Consider the following 24045-nt stretch of genomic DNA (forward strand, 5'->3'; position numbering starts at 1 on the left):
TGAGGGCCAGGTGGCAGCTGCACTCAGCCCACTCCTGGAGTCCCCTCCCAGGAGTGAGGGGCTGGTGGAAGGTGATGGACCCACAGCCCCAGGAGGCTGCAAAGAACGGGGAGGGGAAGGAGGCTCCAGATGGAAGGGCAGGCCTCTAGGCCAGCAGCAAACAGGCTTGCTCTCTAATTTGATCTTTTCTTTGCCTTGGCCAAGGCCAAGTGCATTCCCTGTAGAGCAAATGTGAAACAATGCAGTTGCTGTTTCAAAGCAGCAAAAAAAAAAAAAAAAAAAAAAAAAAGGCTGGTGGTGGGAAAATGTGAGAAAAGCATTTTTCTTGATTTGTTTTTTAAAATCTATGTTGTAGGAGAAGCAGGTGTGAAGATAAAATATGCAGTAAATTCTGAACTGTGAAGGGAAAACATTTTCTCTAGCCCTTTTAAGTCTTTGACACTTTATTGAATCATTTATTCAGTCCCTCAGCGAACTCAGCAGACACGCAAGCCTCACTCTATCCAACTCTTTTTTTTTTTTTTTGCCTTTTCTAGGGCTGCTTCCGGCGGCATATTCCCAGGCTAGGGCTCGAATCAGAGCTGTAGCCTCCGGCCTACACTACAGCCACAGCAACGCGGGATCCGAGCTGCGTCTGCAACCTACACCACAGCCCATGGCAACACTGGATTCTTAACCCACTGATTGAGGGCAGGGAGCGAACCCGAAACCTCACGGTTCCTAGTCAGATTCATTTCCACTGCGCCATGACGGGAACTCCTCTATCTACTTCTTGTATGGGCTTGTTTTCTAGACAAGAGGGTCTCCAGAATAGGGACCTCCTCGGTCCACTGTCACATCACCAGTGTCTAGCACAGTGCCTGGAGGACAACCAGAGCTCACGAGGTGCTGGCTGGCCAGCCAGGCAGTGAACCCAGCGATGGAAGCAGAGAGGTGAGGGTGGAGCCTCGGGGTGGCAGGGTCTGCTTGCAGGAGAAAGGCCAAGTTGCCTCACCCTGAAAAGGAGCCAAGGGATTTGGAAACAGGAGGCCCCTTCAAACCTGGGGGTATTTGGAGAAGAAGGCAGATTACAGTTATGTGAAAAGAAAAGAAACATGCACTTAATGGGCACAAATCAGCATGTGGAAAAAAATTCATCTAGGACCAACAGACTATCATACTAAGTGAAGTCAGTCAGACAGAGAAAGACATGAACCATATGATGTCATTTACATGTGGAATCTACAAAAAAACATAGGACTTCCTGTGTGGTGCACTGGGTTAAGAGCCTGGCATTGTCTCTGCTGCAGCGCAGGTTCAATCCACGGCAACCTGGTGCAGTGCGTTAAGGATCGGGCATTGCCGAAGCTGTGGCACAGGTCAAAGCTTTGGCTCAGATTTGATTCCTGGACTGGAAACTTCCATACACCACAGGTGTGGCCAAAAAAAAAAAAAGAAAAGAAAATTATCTAAATGTAAATTTTTAACATGACTGGTGAAATAAACTACAGAATACTGTGCAGCAGCTGAAAGAATTAAGTAGATTTATACCAGGGTTTCTCAACCTTGACATTACTGACATTCGAGATGGATAATTCTTTGCTGCAGGGGCTGCCTGTTCACCGTAGGATGTTTAGCAACATCCCTGGCCTCTAATGACTAGATGCCAGTAGCACCCCCATCTAGGTCATGACCCTCAAAACTGTCCCCAGGAGTTCCCGTCGTGATGCATCGGAAACAAATCTGACCAGGAACCATGAAGCTGCCGGTTCGATCCCTGACCTCACTCAGTGGGTTAATGATCCAGCTTTGCCATGAGCTGTGGTGTAGGTCGCAGATGCGGCTTGGATCTGGTGTTGCTGTGGCTGTGGTGTAGGCCGGCAGCTCCGATTCGACGCCTAGCCTGGGAACCTCCATATGCTGTGGGTACGGCCCTAAAAAGTAAAATAAATAAATAAATAAATAAATAAAAATAAATGTCTCCAGAAATTGCCCCTAGTTGAACACCACTGCTTTATATGTACAGACCTGGAAAGATCTCTAATGCAGATGTCTGGGTCCAAAAAAAAAAAAAAAAGACAAAAAAAGTCAATTTTATGATACCATTTACATGAAAAAAGTATCATATATATAAATACACACACACACACATAACTCCATAAATCCATATCATACAAGTAAGTGCATCTACAGTTGGTCCAGAAGGACAAAACTGTTAGCAGTGGGTGGTTTCTCAAGGAGGGATTGGGATTGGCGGGGAGGGATTGTCACGGTGAATTTTGCCTTTATTTGGATGGCCTGTATTTTTAAAAAAGGAAAATGTACTTGGTGTTAAAATTAAATCATTTGTAAAAGGACAGAAACTGAAGATATGGAGAAAGCACATGTAAGTTACTCCTCGATGAAGTTCAGAGATGAAGAGAAAGATGGCCAGAATGAGGCAGAAATAAAGGAAGGAATTTTTAGGATGTAGGAAACTTGAGCACTGCTAAATTTAGTCAAGTTACAATTTTGTCTAAAGCATTATGAAGTGGGGGGGGGTGAATAACTTCTAGAATGCTTCCACTTATTAGCTCAAGATTTCAATAATGCCTTGCCAGCAATGACTTTCCCACTACAGTTAAATATGCATGAAATGATAGAATTTCTCTTTCTGTTTTTCCACTGCATGTTTCTTTAATTTGTGTTGCTTTGGTGTGTGTACGGTTTCTGGAACTAAAGTGCTGATGCCATTATGAAAACTGTCACTCTTCAGAGTTGGAAAGACCTGAGAATAAAAGCTGACTTTGACGTGTGGGTCTGGCATGGCTGGGTATCCTGCAGGAGTGTATTTGTTTTTCATTAATTTGTTTGTCATTTTTCTCCATGATCTATGGAATCTTTCTTTGCCCTGAAGCAAATGTCAGAGGTTTCTCTTGGTTCTGCTGGGGTAATGAATTGTTGAGAAAAAGAAATTTTTCTTATATGCTATTTGATTGTGGAAGGAGACATTTGGTGACCTTTTGCTGTTTGATAGTGATAATGAATTTCCTGACAAACGTGGAAATTTTGGGCTTCTTTATTAAAATAATAAGGCTTGAGGAATAACTTTGACCTGGACCTTTGTAGAATTAATCAAATAGAGATTTTGGAAAAATTGATGAGTTTGGTCTTTACGGAGACACTTTAATTTATTCCTGTCACCGAGGCAGTACACAGATCTATACTGCATAAAAACATCAAGCAATTAACTACAGACCCAAGTCCCAGAACAGAGATTTAGATGGGTTTGGGGGAGGAGGTATAGGCTCAGGGACTTGCAGCCTGATCCAACACTTTTTTTTTTTTTTTTTTTTTGGTCTTTTTCTCTTTTCCAGGGCTGTACCCACGCTAGGCTAGGGGTCTAATCAGAGCTGTAGCTGCTGTAGCTGCCAGCCTACAACACAGTCACAGCAACACCAGATTCGAGCCATATCTGCGACCTGCACCACAGCTCAAGGCAATGCTGGATCCTTAATCCACTGAGAAAGGCCAGGGATCAAACCCGCAACCTCATGGTTCCTAGTCGGATTCGTTAACCACTGAGCCACAACGGGAAACCCCTAATCTCTCAACACTTTAAAAGAAAACTATACCAAGTCCTCTTAGAATGATCCAAAGGCGTCAATTCATGGGGAAAAAAAAGAATAGGTTTTCTTCTCTGCAATATTATCGGAACATCAAATTCTACCATTTTTCCCTCTAAAAGTGGTAAGTGACTAGATATGTTTTTCAGATGCTCTTAAGTTCTAGACATCTTTATGCTTTTGTTTTTGAGAGGTGAGAAGAGAAAACCAACTCATCAAGTCCAGGATGCATGACAAGCTCACTCAATGACGCTGGGTAAGGATGCTCTGTGTTCCTTGGAGACAGAGTGACAGAGCTACAGGTATCCCAGCTACTGCTATGACCAGCCAAATGGATGCACAACCCGCACCGGAGTAATAACCTCTCAGGCATTTACAAAGACATGAGCATGGGGAATCTTCCTACTTTCCACGAAGCATCCTTTGTCACCCAGTTTCTCCATGTAGTCTCTCTAGGGATTCACTGGAGTTTCTCTGAACTCATTCCTATTACTGTGCAAGATCAGAGCAGTACCTGGAAGGAGGCAGAATCCACAACCCAAGCAGCATCTCAGAGAATCGGGTAGAAGTTGGCTACCACATTCTTGACTTGGCAACCACTTCCTGGGTGGTACATGCTCAGTTCACCACCATTTTTTGGAAGCTTGAATCTTCTTTCTGAATGTTGATGGAATGAGAACATCAGGAACAAAAAGAAAAAGGAGCCAAACTTCTGAGATAAGGTTTAAAATCTTCACACCTCGCTGGCTTGAATATATTTGGAATTTTTTTCGTCAAATACCGGTTTACTTTAGGATCAGCAAACAACGTGGCATTTGGATAACGAGAAAGACAATGTAATTTGCTATCCAATTAGCCTGACTGTGAACTTGAGGAAAAATTTATAAAGATCTATAAAACAGTTCTGAGATTTAAGATCTTGTATCTCTGTCTTTAACTGCATATCTCATGAAAATATTTAATTCGTCTTAAATCGTCATGCAAATGTTTTAAATTATTAATCTTGAGCTTCAAAGTGGGTGACAGTCCCTTCTAGACTAAGGACTGGCTAGCCAAAGGATGGTCAGAAAACCAGTAGCATCAGCACCTCCCAAGAGCTAGTTAGAAATACTCAATCCAAGACCCTGCCCAGTCCAACTGAATTAAGTGATCCAGGCACTTGCTCAAGTTTGAGAAGCATTGGTTTAGAGTCAGGTGCCAGACCAGACTTTTGGAATACAGTGTCTTCACCTGGTGGCCACAGGTAAGTTCCCAGGCAATGCAGTGAAGTTGTTCGTACTGTTCTCAGACAGCTCCTCCCTCCACCACTAACAGCCTAATTTCTAGTATTATCTTTTCATCACCACCTCATTAATGGTCAGGAGCTGCCCCTGACTCCTGAGAGTAGACCACAGCTCAGGTAACTGTCTATGATTTTCCAAGGTGGCAAAACAATGCCAAAATTATTATCCTCTTGATTTGGGGTCAGATTAGAGAGAAGAGGATGCTTGGTGTGGAAGCAGCTGGAAGGCTGGAGTACCACACCGGTAATACTGTGCAGTTTGACAGATATGATCAGAAACTCTAAGGAGTGGGTTTTTCTCTCACTTGCTTACTTCTGCTTCTAGAAGTAAAGCAGCCTGTGTGCAATGCAAGTGCTTATAAGCAGGCCTAAGGTCAAGAGTTTGTTTGGTTTAGCAGTTAGGGGAATTTAATCTCAAACCCAGTTGGTTTTTAATTCAACTTAATGACCCAGCCTTGATGAAGTGCCATCAAGTTATCTCAAAGAAAGCAGATACTACACATGGGAAGAGCTGAGGTCATCCTTGAAGCTGCCAAGCCATCAACAATTTGGAAAGTGAGGTTTTTTTTTTTTTAAGGGAAAATATAAAATTATGGAAAACATGTCATTCTTAGATTTGCTTACATGCTCTTCCAAGTGTCTGGTGATTTATATACATCTTTTCCCATTCTTTTCTAATTTTGTTTCCACTGTCAATATTTTCATTTTAAAAGAATGTATATGCATTGGAGCTCATGGCCAGATAAATGCCACCCTTTATAATTTGTGGAAAGTATAAGAAAAAAATAACATCCTATAAATTTTAAAATATGGCTGAAATTAGAACAAGAAAAAGGTTTATATTTGTTTCAATTTCTAACATTAAAAAGTTTAAACACTAGTTTAAGAGCTAAAAATCAGACACTACATTCTAACTTGTCCAAGAAAGAACCCAAATCCAACCCCCACCTTTCTGTAAATGAAATGTAGGTCTTGCAAATAATTCTTACATCTCATGGGGGAAGGGAGGGCTAGACTGGGGGTTTGGGATTGGCATATGCACACTGAGGTATATGGAATGATTGGCCAACAGAGACCTGCTGTATAGCACAGAGAACTCTGCCCACTATTCTGCAATGATCTATGTTGGAAAAGAATCTGAAAGAGAATGGATGTGTGTACATGTATAACTTAATTACTCTATTGTACAGCAGAAATTATCACAGCATTGTAAATCAACTAAACGTCAATAAAACTTTAAAAAATGAAAACAAACAAACAAAAAAGCCCCAAGTTCACTAGAGTTCTCATGGATTGAGCTAGCAATTACTCTAAAATCTTAACTGCATCCATGGAAGGAGTAAGAGTCAATTTAACGGTGGGTGCAGTTTCTCTAAATCCTCCATGTGCTGTATTAAAACCTATTTCACCACCCAAAACATTCTTACATCTCAGGCAAAAGATGATAAGGGAAGATGGTACCGGAGCTGAGTTTCTTTCTCTTTCCTCTTTTATTCTTATTATCATTTTTGAGAAAGGAGCTAAAAGTCAGATAAGTACCAAATTATTTTCTGGAATGAGTTTTTATAAAATAATATAAAAGAAAGGCTCTGAAAGGAATTTTTTAAGTGGTCAAAAAAATCATGACTTCCTAAGTCATTTTAAATTATCCTAGTGTCAGACTCTTACTTGCTATTAATTAAGCCAAATCTAAGTTTTTTGTCTTTATGAACAAACATTAACTTTACAAATCAAGTACCCCTGACACCTATCTAATCTCTTTATAAAAGATCTATTCAAGTCTTTCCTTTTCCCATTTTTCCTTAAATGAAGAATGACACGGACTCAACAGCCACTTTTTTGTTGTGCCGCTGCTCTGGATGCTTGGAGACAGTAACCAATACAAAAGACAGAACTGTCTGCCCTTGTGCAGCTCACATTTTAATAGGAGAGCAAGACGATACATAAGTATTTAAAACAGAATTGTGCCACATGGTGACAGGTGCACTAAGGAAAGAAATGCAGGCATGGGGGATGGGCGGGAGGGTGCCCAGGTAATGCCTAGAACACGTCAAACACAAAGAGACCACCATGAGGTTATTTTCCCTTATTAGGATGGCTTGCTGAACCAGAATACTTCTCCCCATCCACAGGCTATTAGATCACTGACCTAGTTCTATATATCTCATATAAACTAGTGCTCCAGCTTTTATAGTCGATATTACTCTAACAGCTTGCAGAAATGGAACCCAAAGATAATCCATCTATGCCATTTTTAGCAAAAAAAAAAAAAAAAAAAAAAAAAAAAAAGCCAATTTATCCTCAGTAAAAAAATGCCAACGTGGAACATGATACAGAAATATGAAACTATTTCGCAACATAAAATAAGGAGGCGAACATAGCACTGTGGAGGTCGAGACAGTGTGAAAACTATTTGCTGAAGAAAAAGAGGAAAATGTCAGCACCAACTCTGCATACTTCAACCAAACGAAATATTAGTTCCGTGAAAGAAGAAGCAAAAGATAAAATGTTTCCTTCTTTAAAGAAAGAGTTGGAAAGTTTGTAGAAAGGCAGGAAAGAAAGATATTACTGTATTACATTTTAAAATGGCATTGGAATTATTAAAGAGAAGCTGAAGGAGATCTGTAAAGTAAAATAAAATCAGCAAAGTGGAACTCACCACAGACTATAGGGGGAAAGGGCAAAGAAAGAAAAATGAGAAGTGAAAAAACACACCAATGAAGGGAAAAGGTTGTCCAACATACACATAAGTGGTGTTACTGCTCAAAAGACCAGAGTACATTTAACGGAGATGAAATCCAAAAATTGATCAGATTAAAACCTTGCTGGGATTAAAAAAAAAAGAACTTGAACTGTGCAGTGCTCACTGTGCACCACGAAAAACTGATGAAATGAATCCCAAATATACTGGGAATATAAATATTTTTAGCTATCAGTACCAAAGACAGAACACTATAATTATCGAGGCCAGAGGGAGAAAAACTGGATATCTGCAAAGCAAGGATGTCAGAGGACATCAGCACTGTCTACAGAATTGTGAAGGGAAAACACTGTGACCTTGAGATTATTTACCCAGCAAAGGTGTCGTAACAGAGAGACATATTCTCGAATATGCAAGGCCTCACAAAGCATACCACCCATGAAATTTCTATGGACAGAAGGTAATTCAAAGATGTACATAAACATATTTTATGTTTATATTAAACAAGACAATAACCGAAATTTCTATCTCAAGATAAAATGTGTTATATTAAAGGGAAGTAAGCAGGGAAATCTGCAAGTAATTTACATGAAATTAAATCAGTTCTTCACTCCAGCACCCTGGTGTCACTTCCTCAGTAAACTGATTACATCTTTGTCTCATGTTCTACTTTTTTGCAAACTAAGACTAAGAGAGTGAACAGGAATGAATTATTCAAAATATGATGCTGAAAATATTAATTTCATAAAATAATTCAATTCTCTAATACCTCATTGTAAATGTTCAATTTCTGGTAGAATGATGAACTTGAAATCTCAATAGATCCTCCCTCCAAAAATGGAAAAAAAAGCTACCTAAATTCATTTTTAAAAGAAAAAAATTTCAAATGCATTGATGCTATGTTAAGAAATTAATTTTGAAAACTATAAGGTGAGGACTGCTTCTTCCAACCAAATAGGAAAAATGGGAATGGTGGTCAAAAGGTGCAAACTTCCAATTATAAGATCAAAAAGATCTAGGGATCTAAAGCACAGCATGGTGACTATAGTTAATACTGCTGCACTGCATAATTGAAAGCTACTAAGAGTGATCATAAATGCTCTTACCACTAAAAAAAGAAAAAAGTAACCATGTGTTGCAAGGGATGTGTTAAACTTTATTACACTAATCATTTCATAATATAAACATATATCATATCATTGCACTGCTCACTTTAAATTTATATAATGTCATATGTCAAATATATCTCAATAAAGCCAGGGGAAAAAAAGATAAATATCTCCAGCTCACAGAAACTCTTCCAGAGAACACAAAAAAAGGGAGTACTATTGGACTAGAGATTATCTTATTAAGTGAAGTAAGTTAGAAAGAGAAAGACAAATACTGTATGATATTACTTATACCTGAAATCAAAAATATGACACAAATGAACTTACCTACAAAACAGACTAAGGGAGGACAAATTTATGGTTGCCAAGGTGGGGGTGGGGAGGGATGGATTAGGAGTTTGGGATTAGCAGATGCAAACTACTATATATAGAACGGATAAATAACTAGGTCCTGCTGTATAGCACAGGGAAATAAACTCTAGTCCTGTAATAAACCATAACAGAAAAGAATTTTTTAAAGGGGGAACACCGTTCAAGTTATTTTATGAAAATGGCATAACCTTAACCAAGACCTTACAAAAATAATATAAGAAATCATAATTACAGAATACTCTTATACATAAATATGAATGTAAAAATGCTGAATAAAATATCGGCAAATTGGACAAAGCAATGTTTAAACTGAGGGTTTCTTAAAAGTGCAAATTTGTTTAACATCAGAAAATTAACAAATCAAGTGAGAAAATTATATGATTTTATTCATAGAGGCAGAAAATTTGTGTTTTTTGTGTTTTACTTTTTAGTGCCACAGGTGTGGCACATGGAAGTTCCGAGGCTAGGGGTCAAACCAGAGCTAAAGCTCCCTGCCTACACCATAGTCACAGCAACACAGGGTCCGAGTCATGTGTGCGACCTACATCACAGCTCATGGAAATGCTGGATCCCCGACACACTGAGCAAGGTCAGGGGTCGAAACCCACATCCTTATGGATACTACTTGGGCTCATTACCTTTGAGCCACAACAGAACTCCAAGGCAGAACATTTTTGAAAAAAAATCAAGTACCTATTCATGATTTTAAAAATTCAACAGGGAGTTCCCGTCATGGCACAGAGGAAGTGAATCCAACTAGGAACCATGAGGTTGCGGTTCGATCCCTGGCCTCGCTCAGTGGGTTAAGAATCCGGCGTTGCTGTGGCTGTGGTGTAGGCTGGCAGCTGTAGCTGCGATTAGATCCCTAGCCTAGAAACTTCCATGTACCTCGGGTGCAGCCCTAAAAAGACAAAAGACCAAAATAAATAAATAAATAAATAAATAAATAAATAAATAAATAAAAAATAAAAAATAAATAAAAATTCAACAAACTAGGAATAGAAGAGGGTTTTTTTTTATTCTGATAAAGAGTATAAAAAATCTACAACAAACACTATACTTAATAGCAAAATTTTGAAAGCTTTCCCTCTGAGATTGGGAATGAAATAAGGATGCCCGATCTCATCACCTTTATTCAATACTGAAGAAGTTAGAGGTATAGGATAGGCAATGAACAAAAAATTACTATCATTCACAGATTACCTCCTTATTGATATATAAACACAACAAATTATTAGACTTGAAAATAGAGTTTAACATTATTCATTGGATATAAGATCAAATGTCAACTGAATGTACAAGTCAACTGAACTACATGCTTACAACTAACAGAATTCAGAAAGAAAAAGGGACCACTTATAACAGCTACAAAAACAAAGTATCTAAAGACAAATCTAGTAATATCTAGTGAAAAAAAAATCTCAAAAATTGTAATACTTTCCAGGGGGTCATTATGGAAGATTACATTGAAGGTGAGATATACAGTGTCCATGGAGAAGAAGACAATGTTGGTACGAACGACAATTCTCTCCAAACTGATCTACAGAGTCAATGCAACTTCAATCAAAACCTTGATTTTTTTTTTAATAGTGACCATAACAATATAGATTTTTTTTTTTTTTTTTTTTTTTTTTTTTTTTTTTTTTGTCATTTCTTGGGCTGCTCCCACAGCACATGGAGGTTCCCAGGCTAGGTGTCCAATCAGAGCTGTAGCTGCCAGCCTACGCCAGAGCCACAGCAACACGGGATCCAAGCCGTGTCTGCAACCTACACCACAGCTCACAGCAACGCCGGATCATTAACCCACTGAGCAAGGGCAGGGATCGAACCCACAACCTCATGGTTCCTAGTCAGATTCGTTAACCACTGCGCCACGATGGGAACTCCTGATTTTTTTATTTTTAAACTGTAAACCTACCCTGCATTCATTACATCATTACTAAAACACACTTTTTTGAGGACCCAAATGTGAAAGATTAAACATGTGTAGGACTAGAGAAAAACTAAAGTGAATTTGTGAACTCAATATGCAGAATTTTTTTTAGCTGTGCCCACAGCATGTGGAAGTTCCTGAGCCAGGGATTGAACCTATGCCATAACAGTGACCTGACCTGTGGCAATGACAATGCCAGATCATTAAGCAGTCGGTCCTGAACCAGTGTCACAAGAGAACTCAAGGATGAGGAATTTTTTTAAAAATATAAACACAGTGGAAGAACTCTATAAAACAAGAAGTTTCAATTTTAAAATTTAAAATATACCATAAAATAAAATTAAAAGAAAAATATTTGCTATATAACAGCAAAGAACAAATTTTTAACATATAAAAAGTTCTTATAAATTTATAAGAAAAATCTTTTTTCCTTAATACGAGAAAAGATAAAAACTAGTAACTATGGCCCCCCAATAGACGGCAAACATGAAAAATGGCCTAGCACCACAAAGGAAACCATAAACAAAAGAAAAAGACAACCCACAGAATGGGAGAAAATATTTGCAAATGAAGCAACTGACAATGGATTAATCTCCAAAATATACAAACACCTCCCACAGCTCAATATCCAAAAAAACAAACAACCCAAAAACAAAAATGGGCAGAAGATCTAAACAGATATTTCTCCAGAGGAGACATGCAGATGGCAAAAAAAAAAAAAAAAAAAAAAAAAAGAAGAATGTTTCCTTGAAGCTTGTCCCAATGCCCCTAATCCAAGCCCAATCCTATAAGATGCTTCTCATATACAAACACACCTTGTTCCCCATGGTGTATGCCCTCCCTTGTTGAAACAAATACCAATAAACCAAATTGTTCTGTCAAAAAAAAAAAAATGAAAAGATGCTCAACATCACTAATTATTAGAGAAATGCAAGTCAAAACTACTACAAGGTGCCACATTACACTGGCCAGAATGGCCATCATCAAAAAGTGTACAAATAATAAAGGCTGGAAAGGGTGTAGAGAAAGGCGAACTCTCTTATACTGTTGGTGGGAATGTAAATTGGTGCAACGACTGTGGAAAACAGTACAGAGATTCCTCAGAAAACTAAAAATAGAATTACCATTTGATCCAGCAATCCCACTCCTGGGCATCTATTCAGAGAAAACCATAATTCGAAAAGATACATGCACCCCAATGTTCATAGCAGCACTATTTACAATAGCCAAGGCATGGAAGCAACCTAAATGTCCATCAATGGAGGAATGGATAAAGAAGATGTGCTATATATATACATACATATATATATATATATATATATATATATATATATATATATATACACAATGGAATATTATTCAGCCATAAAAAAGAATGAAATAATGCCATTTGTGGCAACATGGATGGACCTAGAAACTATGATACTAAGTGACATTAGACAGTCAAAGACAAACATATCATATTACCTATATGTGGAATCTAAAAAAAAAAAAAAAGGATACAAATGAACTTATTTGCAGAACAGAAACAGACTCACAGATGTTGAAAAACTTATGGTTACCAAGGGGGACAGGTTGGGGGTGGGAGGGCTGAACTGGGGATTAGCATATGCGCATGGAGGTATATGGAACAATTGGCGCATGGGGACTTGCTGTATAGCACAGAAAACTCTACCCAGTATTCTGTGATAATCTATGTGGGAAAAGAATTGGAGAGAATGGATATGTGTATATGCATGACTGGGTCAATTTGTTGTATAGCAGAAATTATTACAGTCTTGTAAATGAACTATACTTCAATAAAACTTAAAAAAAAAAAGAGAAACAAAATATAGGGAGAGTGTCCTGGATTACCCAGCTGAAACTAATGTAATAAAGGCATCATTTAAAAGTGAGAGAGAGCTGAAAGTGGTCAGAGGACGATGCGTGATGATGGAAGCGAGCTTGGAGTGAAGCGCTGTGAGAAAGACCCTCTCCATTGCTGGCTCTGAAGATGGAGCAAGGAGACCACGGGCCCCGTAAGGTGGGTGTCCCCTCGAGGCGGGAAAAGGCAAGGACATGGATTTCTTCCCCCTAGAGTCTCCGGAAAGGAATGCCTCCTGACACACTGGACTTTTGTCCAGTGAGACCCATATTAGACTTTTAACCCATAGAATTATAAGATACATTTCTCTTGTTTTAAGTCATTACATTTATGAGAATTTGGTTTAGACAGAGAGAAAATTAATACAGTGTTAAATACTATCTTCTTCCATTCTTTCATTCGAGAAAGATAAAACCAATGTTGTCGAAATAATAAATTTAAAACTATGCTTTTTGAGGACGTCTATCCTAATCCCCCCAAATGCCTCTCTTTCTTTATTTCTCCCTTGTACACTAATTTGTTGCAAATTTACTTTATAACTGTGTTTGTATCAGGTATTTGCTGCTTGATCACTAACATCTTCTACGACGAGTTACTTAAGGTAGACCATGTACTCAGCTTTGTACTGAGATTACTTCTCAGAAACGTTTTGAAAAGTTTCATTTCAGTCTTATGTGTAAGCACCCAAAAGCCCCTAAAAATCTGACCAGCTTAGTAAATATTTAGAAAGTGGATTTACTACACTTTAATTTCATTGGATGTGTCCCATAAAACTTAGGGAGGTTTTACGTTTTTCCAGAATTTTATGATTAACAAGTTCAAGGATGGTATGTATCTTTACTCTTACAGACAGTAAGGCTGGAGGAAGATGTCTGGTCTAGACTAGGAGAGAAAGGAGAGAGTTTGGATATTCCCAAATCTTGAAGAAATCTGGGTACCAAGAAGGCTCCAGTGTGGAGGATGGAGGAAGCCCCGCTGCAGGATTGGATCAGAGAGACTATTTGGAAGGTGGACAACTTGTATTGAGTCTCAAAATCAGCAGAGCTCTTTCTTTTTTTTTTTTTTTTTGGCTTTTTCGGGCTGCATCCCTGGCATATGGAGGTTCCCAGGCCAGGGGTCTAATTGGAGCTACAGCTGCCAGCCTACGCCAGAGCCACAGCAATACTAGATCAGGTGAGTCTGTGACCTACACCATAGCTCATGGCAGTGCCAGATCCTTAACCCACTGAACGAGGCCAGGGATCGAACCCACAACCTCAGATTCATTTCTGCTGCGCCACGACGGGAACTCCAGCAGAAACCTTTAAAAAAACCAGAATGACCAGGCTAGACTTGGAAGCCACTGCTGAAATTTCTGAGCTCTACCAGAATTAAAGAAAAGGAAGCAAAGCAAGAAGAGGTCCTTTGGAAATGAGGATTTGGCATAATTGCAACCCGGGGCGGGGGGGGGGGTGCGGGGAGAGCTGTTGTGTAAATGGGGTTCTGGGCAAGTCACCACGTGGCCAGACACCCTTTTCCCAGAGGCAGACCTGGCCCAAGCCCTCCAGTCGGTTTCTGGTACCTGGGTCTGCGAAGCTTTACAAAACGTGCTTCCCCTGATCTGCAAACATAAAGTCGGGGCAGTGGGATTTGCCATTTCTGTGTCGTCTAGGCCTGCGGTGAGGATTAATTAGTGTTTTTAAAGTGCTGTGGGTTTGGTTTGGCTTATTTATTTTCTCAGGATGAAAGCCAGGACGCCCGCACCAAGCGTTAACAGCGAAGGTTTGATGCCTGTTACTTGAGACGCACTGTGTGAAGTGGGGCGGGCGGAAAACGAGGCTTGTGGGACTGCCGCCGGCATCAAAAAGGCCACATTGCCAAACACACTTTAGTGCTCCCTGAGGTGAAGGGGGCGGAATCAAAGCCTTTGAAAAATCAAGAGGGAGAAAAGTTATCTGTGTTTAGGCTCCGTGATAGAGGGGATGTCCCAACCTCCCCCCTCCCCCTCAAGGAAAATTTGACGAGCTGCCCAAGACAAATATTGGCAGCTAGAGAAGACACAGAATTCTGCTAACTTTGTGCACACTGTAAAATGAGCTCTTATATTTGATAAAGAATTGCAACCCCAGGCAGTCAGGGCCTCAGGGCTAAGAGCTGAGGAGAAATGTTGTCACACACTAGCTTCTCTGACCCAGGACACGTGAGCATAGGGTCCAAGAATTCTGGGCCCCACTTCCACTCACTAAGAACCTCACAGCTTTCCAGGTATTACAATCCCACCGGACCCCTTTAAGCTGGTTTTTAAAAATAAATCTTGATGGCTGAATTCCCGATTATGGAAGAACTGGGTGCTCATTGCTAAGAATTGAAACTGCAGAGATCCATAGCGCAAAAAGTGCAGACACTGCACCGCCAATCCCAAAGCCAGGATATAATTGCTGTTTACTATTATTTGGACACATTTAGGGAGATAGCTCTTACTGTCCCCAATTTATAGGTCATAAAACAGATACCTCAAAGAACTGAGCCACAAGCTCACAGGAAATAAGTCAAAGCTGGAATGCCAATCTAGGTCTTTCTGGAGTTCTCACTGTGGCTCAGTGGAAATGAATCTGACTAGCATCCATGAGGATGCAGGTTCAATCCCTGACCTTGCTCAGTGGGTTAAGGATCAGACGTTGCTGTGAGCTGTGGTGTAGGCTGAAGACCTGGATTGGATCCCAAGTTGCTGTGGCTGTGGTGTAGGCCGGCAGCTACAGCTCTGATTCGACCCCTAGCCTGGGAACCTCCATATGCCATGGGTGTGGCCCTAAAAAGACAAACAAAAAAAAAACCTCTTTCTTTCTGACACCCCACAACTCTGCATGTTCCATTAGCCTACCCGGCCCCATCCCACACCCTGCTTTCTCATCCGCCACCATCTTCAAATATGATTAACTACAAGGCCCCCACAGGGTTTCCATAACTAGCTTTACAAAGGGGATCTACCATCATCCATAGAGTCGGATTACACATGCAGGCAAGGCTGGCGTCATGTCTAGGTCCAATTTCCCAGCTCGTTTAAATGTGTCATCCTCAGAGTTCCCGTCATGGCTCAGTGGTTGACGAATCTGACTAGGGACCGTGAGGTTTCGGGTTCAATCCCTGACTCGCTCAGTGGGTTGGGGATCCCGTGTAGCTGTGAGCTGTGGTGTAGGTCGTGGACGCGGCTCGGATCCCGAGTTGCTGTGGCTCTGGTGTAGGCCGGTGGCTACAGCTCCGATTGGACCCCTACCCTGGGAACCTCCATATGCCGAGGGAGCCGCCCTAGAAAAGGCAAAAAGACAAAAAAATTACAAATAAATAAATAAATAAATAAATAAATGCGTCATTCTCCAGGAACATGCTGTGATTTGAGTGAGATGGTGAGATCTTTCCAGCAAAGCCAGCATAGAACAGAAAGTAAAGAGACCCCTGAAGTCAGTAGATGGTGTTTTATGTGCGACGCCTGGGAACCTCCATATGCTGTGGGTGCAGCCCTAAAAAGAAAAAAAAAAAAAGAGTCAGAGAAGCAAAGCAAGGTGGGGAGGTGCTGCAATGGTGCTGAGGGGCAGTTTCAGTGGAATGACGGAGGTTGGAGGAGGCAGACTTATATTCCGCGTGTGTCTTTGGGCTGCTGGGAACCACTGACAGCGGTCAAGCAGGAAAGTGAGGGCCTCTGTCTGCGTCCTCTTACAACAAAGCCTAAAAGCGAAATGATCGCCAGTACCAACACCTGCACCTAGCACGTCGAGGACAGGCCGTATCTAGAATAAATCACCTCAGGAGTGGCCAGCTGAGGTCAGGGAAGGGATCTGAGTTTGCTCTAAAGAGGAAACAGGGAGCAGCTCCAGGCAGGCAAACCCAGACAACTCTTGGAGCTCGAGCACAGCTCTGGCAATTTTACCACAGAAAATGCGTGTGTGTTGGTGGGGGTGGGAGCAAAGACTTTTTTTTCACCCTGTAATCATGAACAGAAATAACATCCCATTATAACCTTTAAAGAGAAGAGGCCCTTTCAATGCAAGAGTAACAAAGCTGTATGGTATCACTTTGAAGACGTGGCCTTTGGTGTGGAAAAAGCTAACATCTGTCAGGGCCCTTCATCTATAATCAAGCTTCTACCAGCAGAGTCTGAGCGCTCATGTGCATGCATATGTGTCAAGTATCTACATACCAGGTATGTGAGAATTCTAACAATTCACAGAATACCACGTCCAACTTGCAAGGTGAGTCGTGGTCGCAGACAGAGTAGCGTCTTGACCTCAGAAGAGCCCAGGTCAAGCCTGTGAGGTGGGTGGATTCATTTTCTCAAAGGCAAACTAAGGCTCTTGAAATCACTTCTCCTCCAGGTGTGAGGCAGGCTGACTAGAACTGAGGGGAACCACTGAGTTTGCAGCTGGAGCACCTCCGATCCGGGTAGAGCGGAATTCATACCTGTAGGACCTCAGAGCCCAACTGGCTGGCATCATGACAGGCTCCCACCACTTTGGATGTTTTTAGCCTTTCCCATTAATCAACTTAAAAGGATATGGTGTTCCTGTCATGGTGCAGCGGAAATGAATCTGACTAGGAACCATGAGGTTGCGGGTTCGATCCCTGGCCTCGCTCAGTGGGTTAAGGATCCGGCGTTACCGTGAGCTGTGGTGTAGGTCACAGACATGGCTCGGATCCCGAGTTGCTGTGGCTGTGGCACAGGCCCGAAGCTGTAGCTTTGATTAGATCCTGAGCCTGGGAACCTCCATATGCCGCGGGTACGGCCCTAAAAAAACAAAAGACAAAAAAAAAAAAAAAAAAAAAAAAAAGGATATTATTCTGGTCCCTCAGGCTTTCTCACAGGTTTCCTCCACACCCCACCCTCTACTGCTGGAGAAAGACACTGAAGCCAGGTCAGCCTGCTAGAAAGAAACACTCGAAAGACATTAAGTGGGTGGGTGGGGGTGTAGAATAAACAATTCTTAGGTTCTTAGAAAGGAGGGAAGAGAAAAAGGTACTATCTGAACAGAGACCCAAACATGTCCCTCCAAAGTCACCTCAGAACAAAGCCTCTGAGGAGGAATAAAAAGTTCCCTCACAGGACACCTATACAGCAGAAATGATCTGAACTGTACACTTAAAAATGGTGAAGAGGAGTTACCTTATAAATCAACTATGATTCAATAAAACTTTAAAAAAAGAAAAAATATATACAGCAGAAATCAGAAATGATCACAGCCTTGTAAATCAACTATACTTTAACAAAACTTAAAAAACGGAGTTTCCGTCATGGTTCAGTGGTTAGCGAACCAGACTAGCAACCATGAAGTTGAGGGTTCGATCCCTGCCCTTGCTCAGTGGGTTAAGGATCTGGCGTTGCCATGAGCTGTGGTGTAGGTTGAAGACGCGGCTCAGATCCCGAGTTGCTGTGGCTGTAGTGTAGGCCAGTGGCTACAGCTCCGATTGGACCCCTAGCCTGGGAACCTCCATATGCCTCGGGTACAGCCCTAAAAAGCAAAAAAAAAAAAAAAACCACGAAAAAACCCCACACATAGGAAAGCACACCACACATGTGACATGGGTCATGGGAGCCAGGAGGGTGGGTAGATAAAAGTAGAGCCAGATTTGGGGCACTGAGAGGACCAGTGACCAATGAAACAATGACAGGGAACTTTCCAGGGAGGCAGGAATGGGAACAGCACAGAGAGAGAACAGCAAGAAGCAGCAGTGCCTTAGACTCAGAGGGGAAGTTGGGCTGAGCTGAGACCAGCCTGAGACATATTTATAAATATGTATTTGTCTATCAAGAAGGTCTGGAGGAAAGGAATAAAGAGGGCAGGGAAAATGCCACATCATCTCTTGGCTGATATTTTCAATTAAGGGAAGAGTGAGGATGACATTTATATGCTGGGTAAGTAGTTTCAAACATCTGTGTGTGATAATGTTAATTAAAATAGAACATAGCTTGTGACCACTAAGTTTTTGGGTTTTTTGTTGTTGTTGTTGTTGTTTTCTTTTTTTAGGAACAAAATGTAGGACGCAAGCTTAGGGTTTCAAAGGAGAGTGTGGATTCCCATCTGGAGGCACTTTTAAGTTCAAGAAAGGCTAAGAGACAGTAAAAGAAAGACTTTAACCTGTTGATCTAGTCATCTTTTGTTAACAAAGATTTATTGAGAACTTAATGTGATGATAGGCCTTGGGCTATGCACTGGGAATATGGCAGTAAATGAAAAAGTTATAGATCCTATCTTCATGCAGTTTCTATGCTTTTTTGGGGAGTCGTACATTTTATTTTAAAATTTTTAAATTGTAATAAAATCACCATGACATAAAATTTACCATTGTAAGCATTTTGTTTTCTTTTTACATCCACACCTGTGACACATGGACACTCTGGGCCAGGGGCTGAGTACAAGCTGCAGCTGCAAGCCGATGCCACTACCACAGCTGCATGGGATCCAAGCTATGTTTGTGACCTACACTGCAACTTGCAGCAATGCCAGATCCTTAACCCACTGAGCAAAGCCAGAGATTGAACTCAGATCCTCATGGATACTTGCTGGGTTCTTAACCTGCTGAGCCACAGCGGGAACTCCTCTTAACCATTTTTAAGTGTTCGGTTCAGTGACACTAACTAAACACATTCACCTCGTTGTGCTACCATCCCCACCATCCATCCTTAGAACACTTCCATCTTATAAAACTGAATCTATACCCATTATGAAAAAGCTATAACTCCCATTCCCCTTTCCATCCAATCCCTGTTCTGTACTTTCTGTCGATGATTTTGACTCTTCTAGGTACCTCATGTAAGCAGAATCAGATACTATTTGCCTTTTTTTGTGTGATTGGCTTATTTCATTTACCACATTGTCCTCAAAGTGTATCCATGTTGCAGCATATTTCAGAATTTCCTTTCTTTTTAAGGCTGAGTAATATTCCATCATCTGTGTGTACCACATTTTGTTTATCCAGGCCCCTGTCAATGGACATTGAGGTGGTTTCCCTCTTTTGGCTATTGTGAATAATGCAGCTCAGGTTTCTGCTTTTGATTCTTTTGGGTATATATCCAGGTATGGAACTGCCAGATCATATGATAATTCTATTTTTTATTTTATTTATTTTTATTTTTTTGATTTTTTTAGGGCCGCACCTGCAGCATATGGAGGTTCCCAGGCTAAGGGTCCAATTGGAGCTGTAGCCGCTGGCCTACGCCACAGTCACAGCAACGCCAGATGCGAGCTGCCTCTGGGACCTACACCACAGCTCATGGCAATGCTGGATCACCAACCTGCCGAGAGGCCAGGGCTTGAACACACAACCCCGTGGTTCCTAGTCAGAATTGTTTCCACTGCACCACAACAGGAACTCCTGATAATTCTATTTTTAATGGTTTTGAGGAGCTTCCATACTGGTTTCCATGGCAGCTGCACCATCTTACATCCCATCAGCAGGGCCGAAGGGTTCCAGTCATTTCACATGCTCATAATAGTTGTTCTTTTCCTTTCCTTCCTTCCCTCCTTCCTGTAGCCCTCCTAATGGATATGATCTATGGTGCTTTGAGACCTCCTCACTCTTTAGTAGAATCTCCTGGTCTACGGGAGATCCTACAACCTCTGGGGCGTGTGTGTGTGTGTGTGTGTGTGTGTGTACACCAGTCTTCTGGAAATATTTTTCTCTAAGTGTCCAAGCCACAACCTACCAAGCATATGTGGCCATGGAAACCTTTTGCCTGTGCTGTTATTGTGCTAGAAGCACTTTAGGAAAGACAGCAGAAATCACAGCCGGTTATACTAAGAGCCTCACAGCAAGCAGCACCGTAACCGGGTCACAGAGGAAGACAGTTCTCAAGCTCCCGTTTCTGATGCAGCTTAGTGAGTGACGGGGGGCTAGAGGCTTTTCATTTCTAGATGGCGCTTAGTGGGTGAGGACAGCTTATAACCATTATAACGTGGGCAGCATATTCAGCATTTCCCTGGATGTTATACTGGTTTTTGCAGTGCATTAAATTGCTCATAAGTTGGGGGGTTTTTTTGTTTGTTTGGTTGGTTGGTTTTTTTGGCTTTTTAGGGCTGCACTGGTGCCATATGGAGGTTCCCAGGTTAGGAGTCAACTGGAACTGTAGCCACCCCACCTACATCACAGCCATAGCAATACCAGATCTGAGCCACAACTGTGACCTTCACCACAGCTCACGGCAGCACAAGATCCTTAACCCACGGAGTGAGGCCAGGGATCAAACTGGCATCTCAAAGTTACTAGTCATATTCATTTCTGGTGAGCCACAATGGGAACTCCAAATCACTCAGTAGTTCTAAAAATCATTCCTGCCACCCCTCTATTCCCTTTTGGCCACCCCGAGAGATTCTCATATGACTGGTTAGGAAATCACTGCTCTAGTGAGCCAGTTACACACTGGAATGTGTCCATCCCTAGGTGTGCCGGGGAGAGAAAAGTTTACACCATGGATGTAGCTCCACAGTAACTCATCACAAGTCTGCGCTACTCTAACACAGCTGATCACGTGTTTCCCTAGCAATTTCTAGAACAACTCCTTTACATGCAAGAGACGTGCAATGCAAATTTTTCTATTAAGCACATTAAAGAAGGAAAAAGCAACAGATGAAATTAAGATCAATGCATTTAAACTCAACACATCCAAAGCACTGCCATGTCAACAAGTAATAAATATATGTATGTTTTATATGTTTCAAACTAAGTCTTCAAAAATCCGATGTGTATTCTACACTTCCAGCACATTTCAGTCCGCAATTAGCCACACTTCAAGGGCTCAGTCATCACACAAGGCTTTCATACTGGACATAGTACTGCCTACCTCTGCTTCTCTCGTGACATGTGTTTTCTCCAACAGACACAGAAGTCTCTCCATCCTGTAGCCGTTCCTGCCTATCTCGGGGCACTTTCCTTTGCAATAATTCTATGTGGTCTTTATTCCATCCCACCTCTCCTCCAACTGCCCACTCAGTCATCACGTAATCATCACCAAGTACTTGCCAAGGGCCAGGCACTTGTGTTAACTTATGAGGATGTAAAGATAAAAAGGACATAGACCCTGATTTCCAGGTGCTCGTGGCTCACTGGGAAATGCGGGCACATGCAGAAGAATTTGGTGACTGCTATACAGAGCTACGTACAAAGGGGTGCACAGAGGAAGGAGCGCCGGCTTCTTCTGGGGCTCCTGGAGAGCATCTGGAGATGGTACATTTGGGCTGGGTTTTAAGAGGTAAGGAAAAACTGTGGAGAGGCAGGGAAAGGTGTTTTAGGAAGAGGGAAAAGCACATTCAAGGCTGAAGTAGGAAGATCTGCATGCTGAGAAACCGCAAGTGTCTAGGATGGCAAGAACATGGCAGGGAGGGCCTGGAGTGGGGCTGGTGAGGGGAGCTGGGCCTCGACGGCCTGATGACACTCTCAGAACTACTGTGGGTGATTCTCAGGGCAGGGAAATCTTAAGGCTGGCTGTAGCACAGAATGGAGAGGACAGGAGAGTCAGGACAGCCTGAATGATGGGGTAGCAATAGGTCTAGAAAGAGGGGGATGTGGAGTTCCTGTCATGGTGCAGCAGAAATGAATCTGACTAGTATCCGTGAGGTTGTAGGTTCAATCCCTGGCCTCACTCAGTAGGTTAGGGATCCGGTGTTGCCATGAGCTCTGATGTAGGTCGCAGATGCGGCTCAGATCTGGCATTGCTGTGGCTGTGGCATAGGCCAGCGGCAGCAGCTCCGATTAGACCCCTAGCCTGGGAATCTCCATATGCCACAGGTGTGGCCCTAAAAAGACAAAAAGACAAACAAAAAATAAAAATAAAAGTAAAAAGAAAGGGATGTGAGCACCCAAGTGAATGAAGGGAGTGTGAGGCACTATTTTCTGCAAAGTCTCATCATGAGGTATTACGATGGAACCAGGGCAAAGGTCTTCGTAGTTAAGGCTTTCCAGGCCCAAAATCACAATGCAGGAGCATCAGGGCCACTAGCATGGAATTTTTTTTAAATTTTTTTTTTCTCTTTTGGCCACACTCCCAGCATATGGAAGTTCCCACCAGGGATCAAATCTGAGCCTCAGCTGAAACCTGAGCAACCCTGGATCTTTAATCCACAGCTCCGGGCTGGGGTTCGAACCCACACCACTGCAGAGACAACGCTGGATCATTAACCCACTGAGCCACAGCAGGAACTCCACAGCAGGAACTCCACTAGTTACATGGAACTATTACCACCTGCCGGGATGTGAGAGAGCCTCAGGTGGCCTCTTTCCTTGCAGGAACGGGTAGGGTCCCCTGTGGGTTCATTTAGGCAATAGGCGGAACCAATTTAAGTTTCAGGATTGCCAGGGAAGTCATGGGTTTCTAAGACCGAGCAGATCTAGGTAGCATCTCATGAGCCTGACTGGATAATGTGGTGGGTTATTTGACCTTGGGTTTTTTGGAAGGAAGGAGGCTCTGACACTCTCATTAAGAACAAGGCAACCACAACATGACATTTACATAAGAAGGAGGCTCTGAGATCCCATGGGTACTCCTTTAAGAGATGGGAAAACTGAGGCATAGGGAGGGAGATGGTTCATAAGGTCATATTGCTAGCAGGTGCCATGTACCCTTTGTGACACCAAAGCTACAGTGAGACCGGCACAGCAGGGGCCATGAAGAACCGTTTACCTTTAGAGCGAACTCAAGTGGAAGATGAGAAAGTTGAGCTGGAGACAGAGTAGGTAATAAAACTGTCTTTGTGAGTAAAAGAAAGAGATTTAAATTAGTAGCAATAAACCGGGTACTCACATGGTGAAACATCTACAAAGTTTGGGTCGATATTGTGCAGCAGCTCCATTCTGGGGGACGGGCTTCCTTCACTAGAAAAGAATTTTTTTAAGAAAATGTTAATTTCCTCTCTCAAATGGGTTTGAATGATTTTAATACTTCCTTTCCTCGGATTTAACAGGAAATAACAACTTGGTCATGAATTCAGAGGTCTCCAAAGCCCGTGGTTGGTGCATTTCGGGTAGTCATCACTTGTCTACGTTATCACCATGACCAGGTTGACATAACAACTTCAGTGTCATCAAGCACATGACAACTTTTTAGAAATGAGTCTTATGACCCTTTGTGATAAATAATGTGGCTGTACTTAAACATGGTCATTCATTAGGGCGGTGTAATGGGAACTCAAGCCATCCAGGGTAGACTTCATACTGAACACTCAGAGGGAATTGAACA

General features: G+C 41.9%; 1 protein-coding gene across 2 annotated transcripts in view; it reads right to left on the bottom strand.

Moving 5' to 3' along the window:
- The window catches only part of ARSB (arylsulfatase B), a 164616-nt gene that overhangs the window by 41136 nt on the left and 99435 nt on the right, over positions 1–24045 (bottom strand). For both annotated transcript variants that reach the window (XM_021084478.1, XM_021084479.1), the window contains exon 6: positions 23611–23681. In XM_021084478.1, coding sequence (XP_020940137.1) covers positions 23611–23681 — 71 coding nt within the window. The remainder of the gene's footprint in view (positions 1–23610; positions 23682–24045) is intronic.

Source organism: Sus scrofa, chromosome 2 (assembly GCF_000003025.6).
Source record: "Sus scrofa isolate TJ Tabasco breed Duroc chromosome 2, Sscrofa11.1, whole genome shotgun sequence".
NCBI lineage: Eukaryota > Metazoa > Chordata > Mammalia > Artiodactyla > Suidae > Sus > Sus scrofa.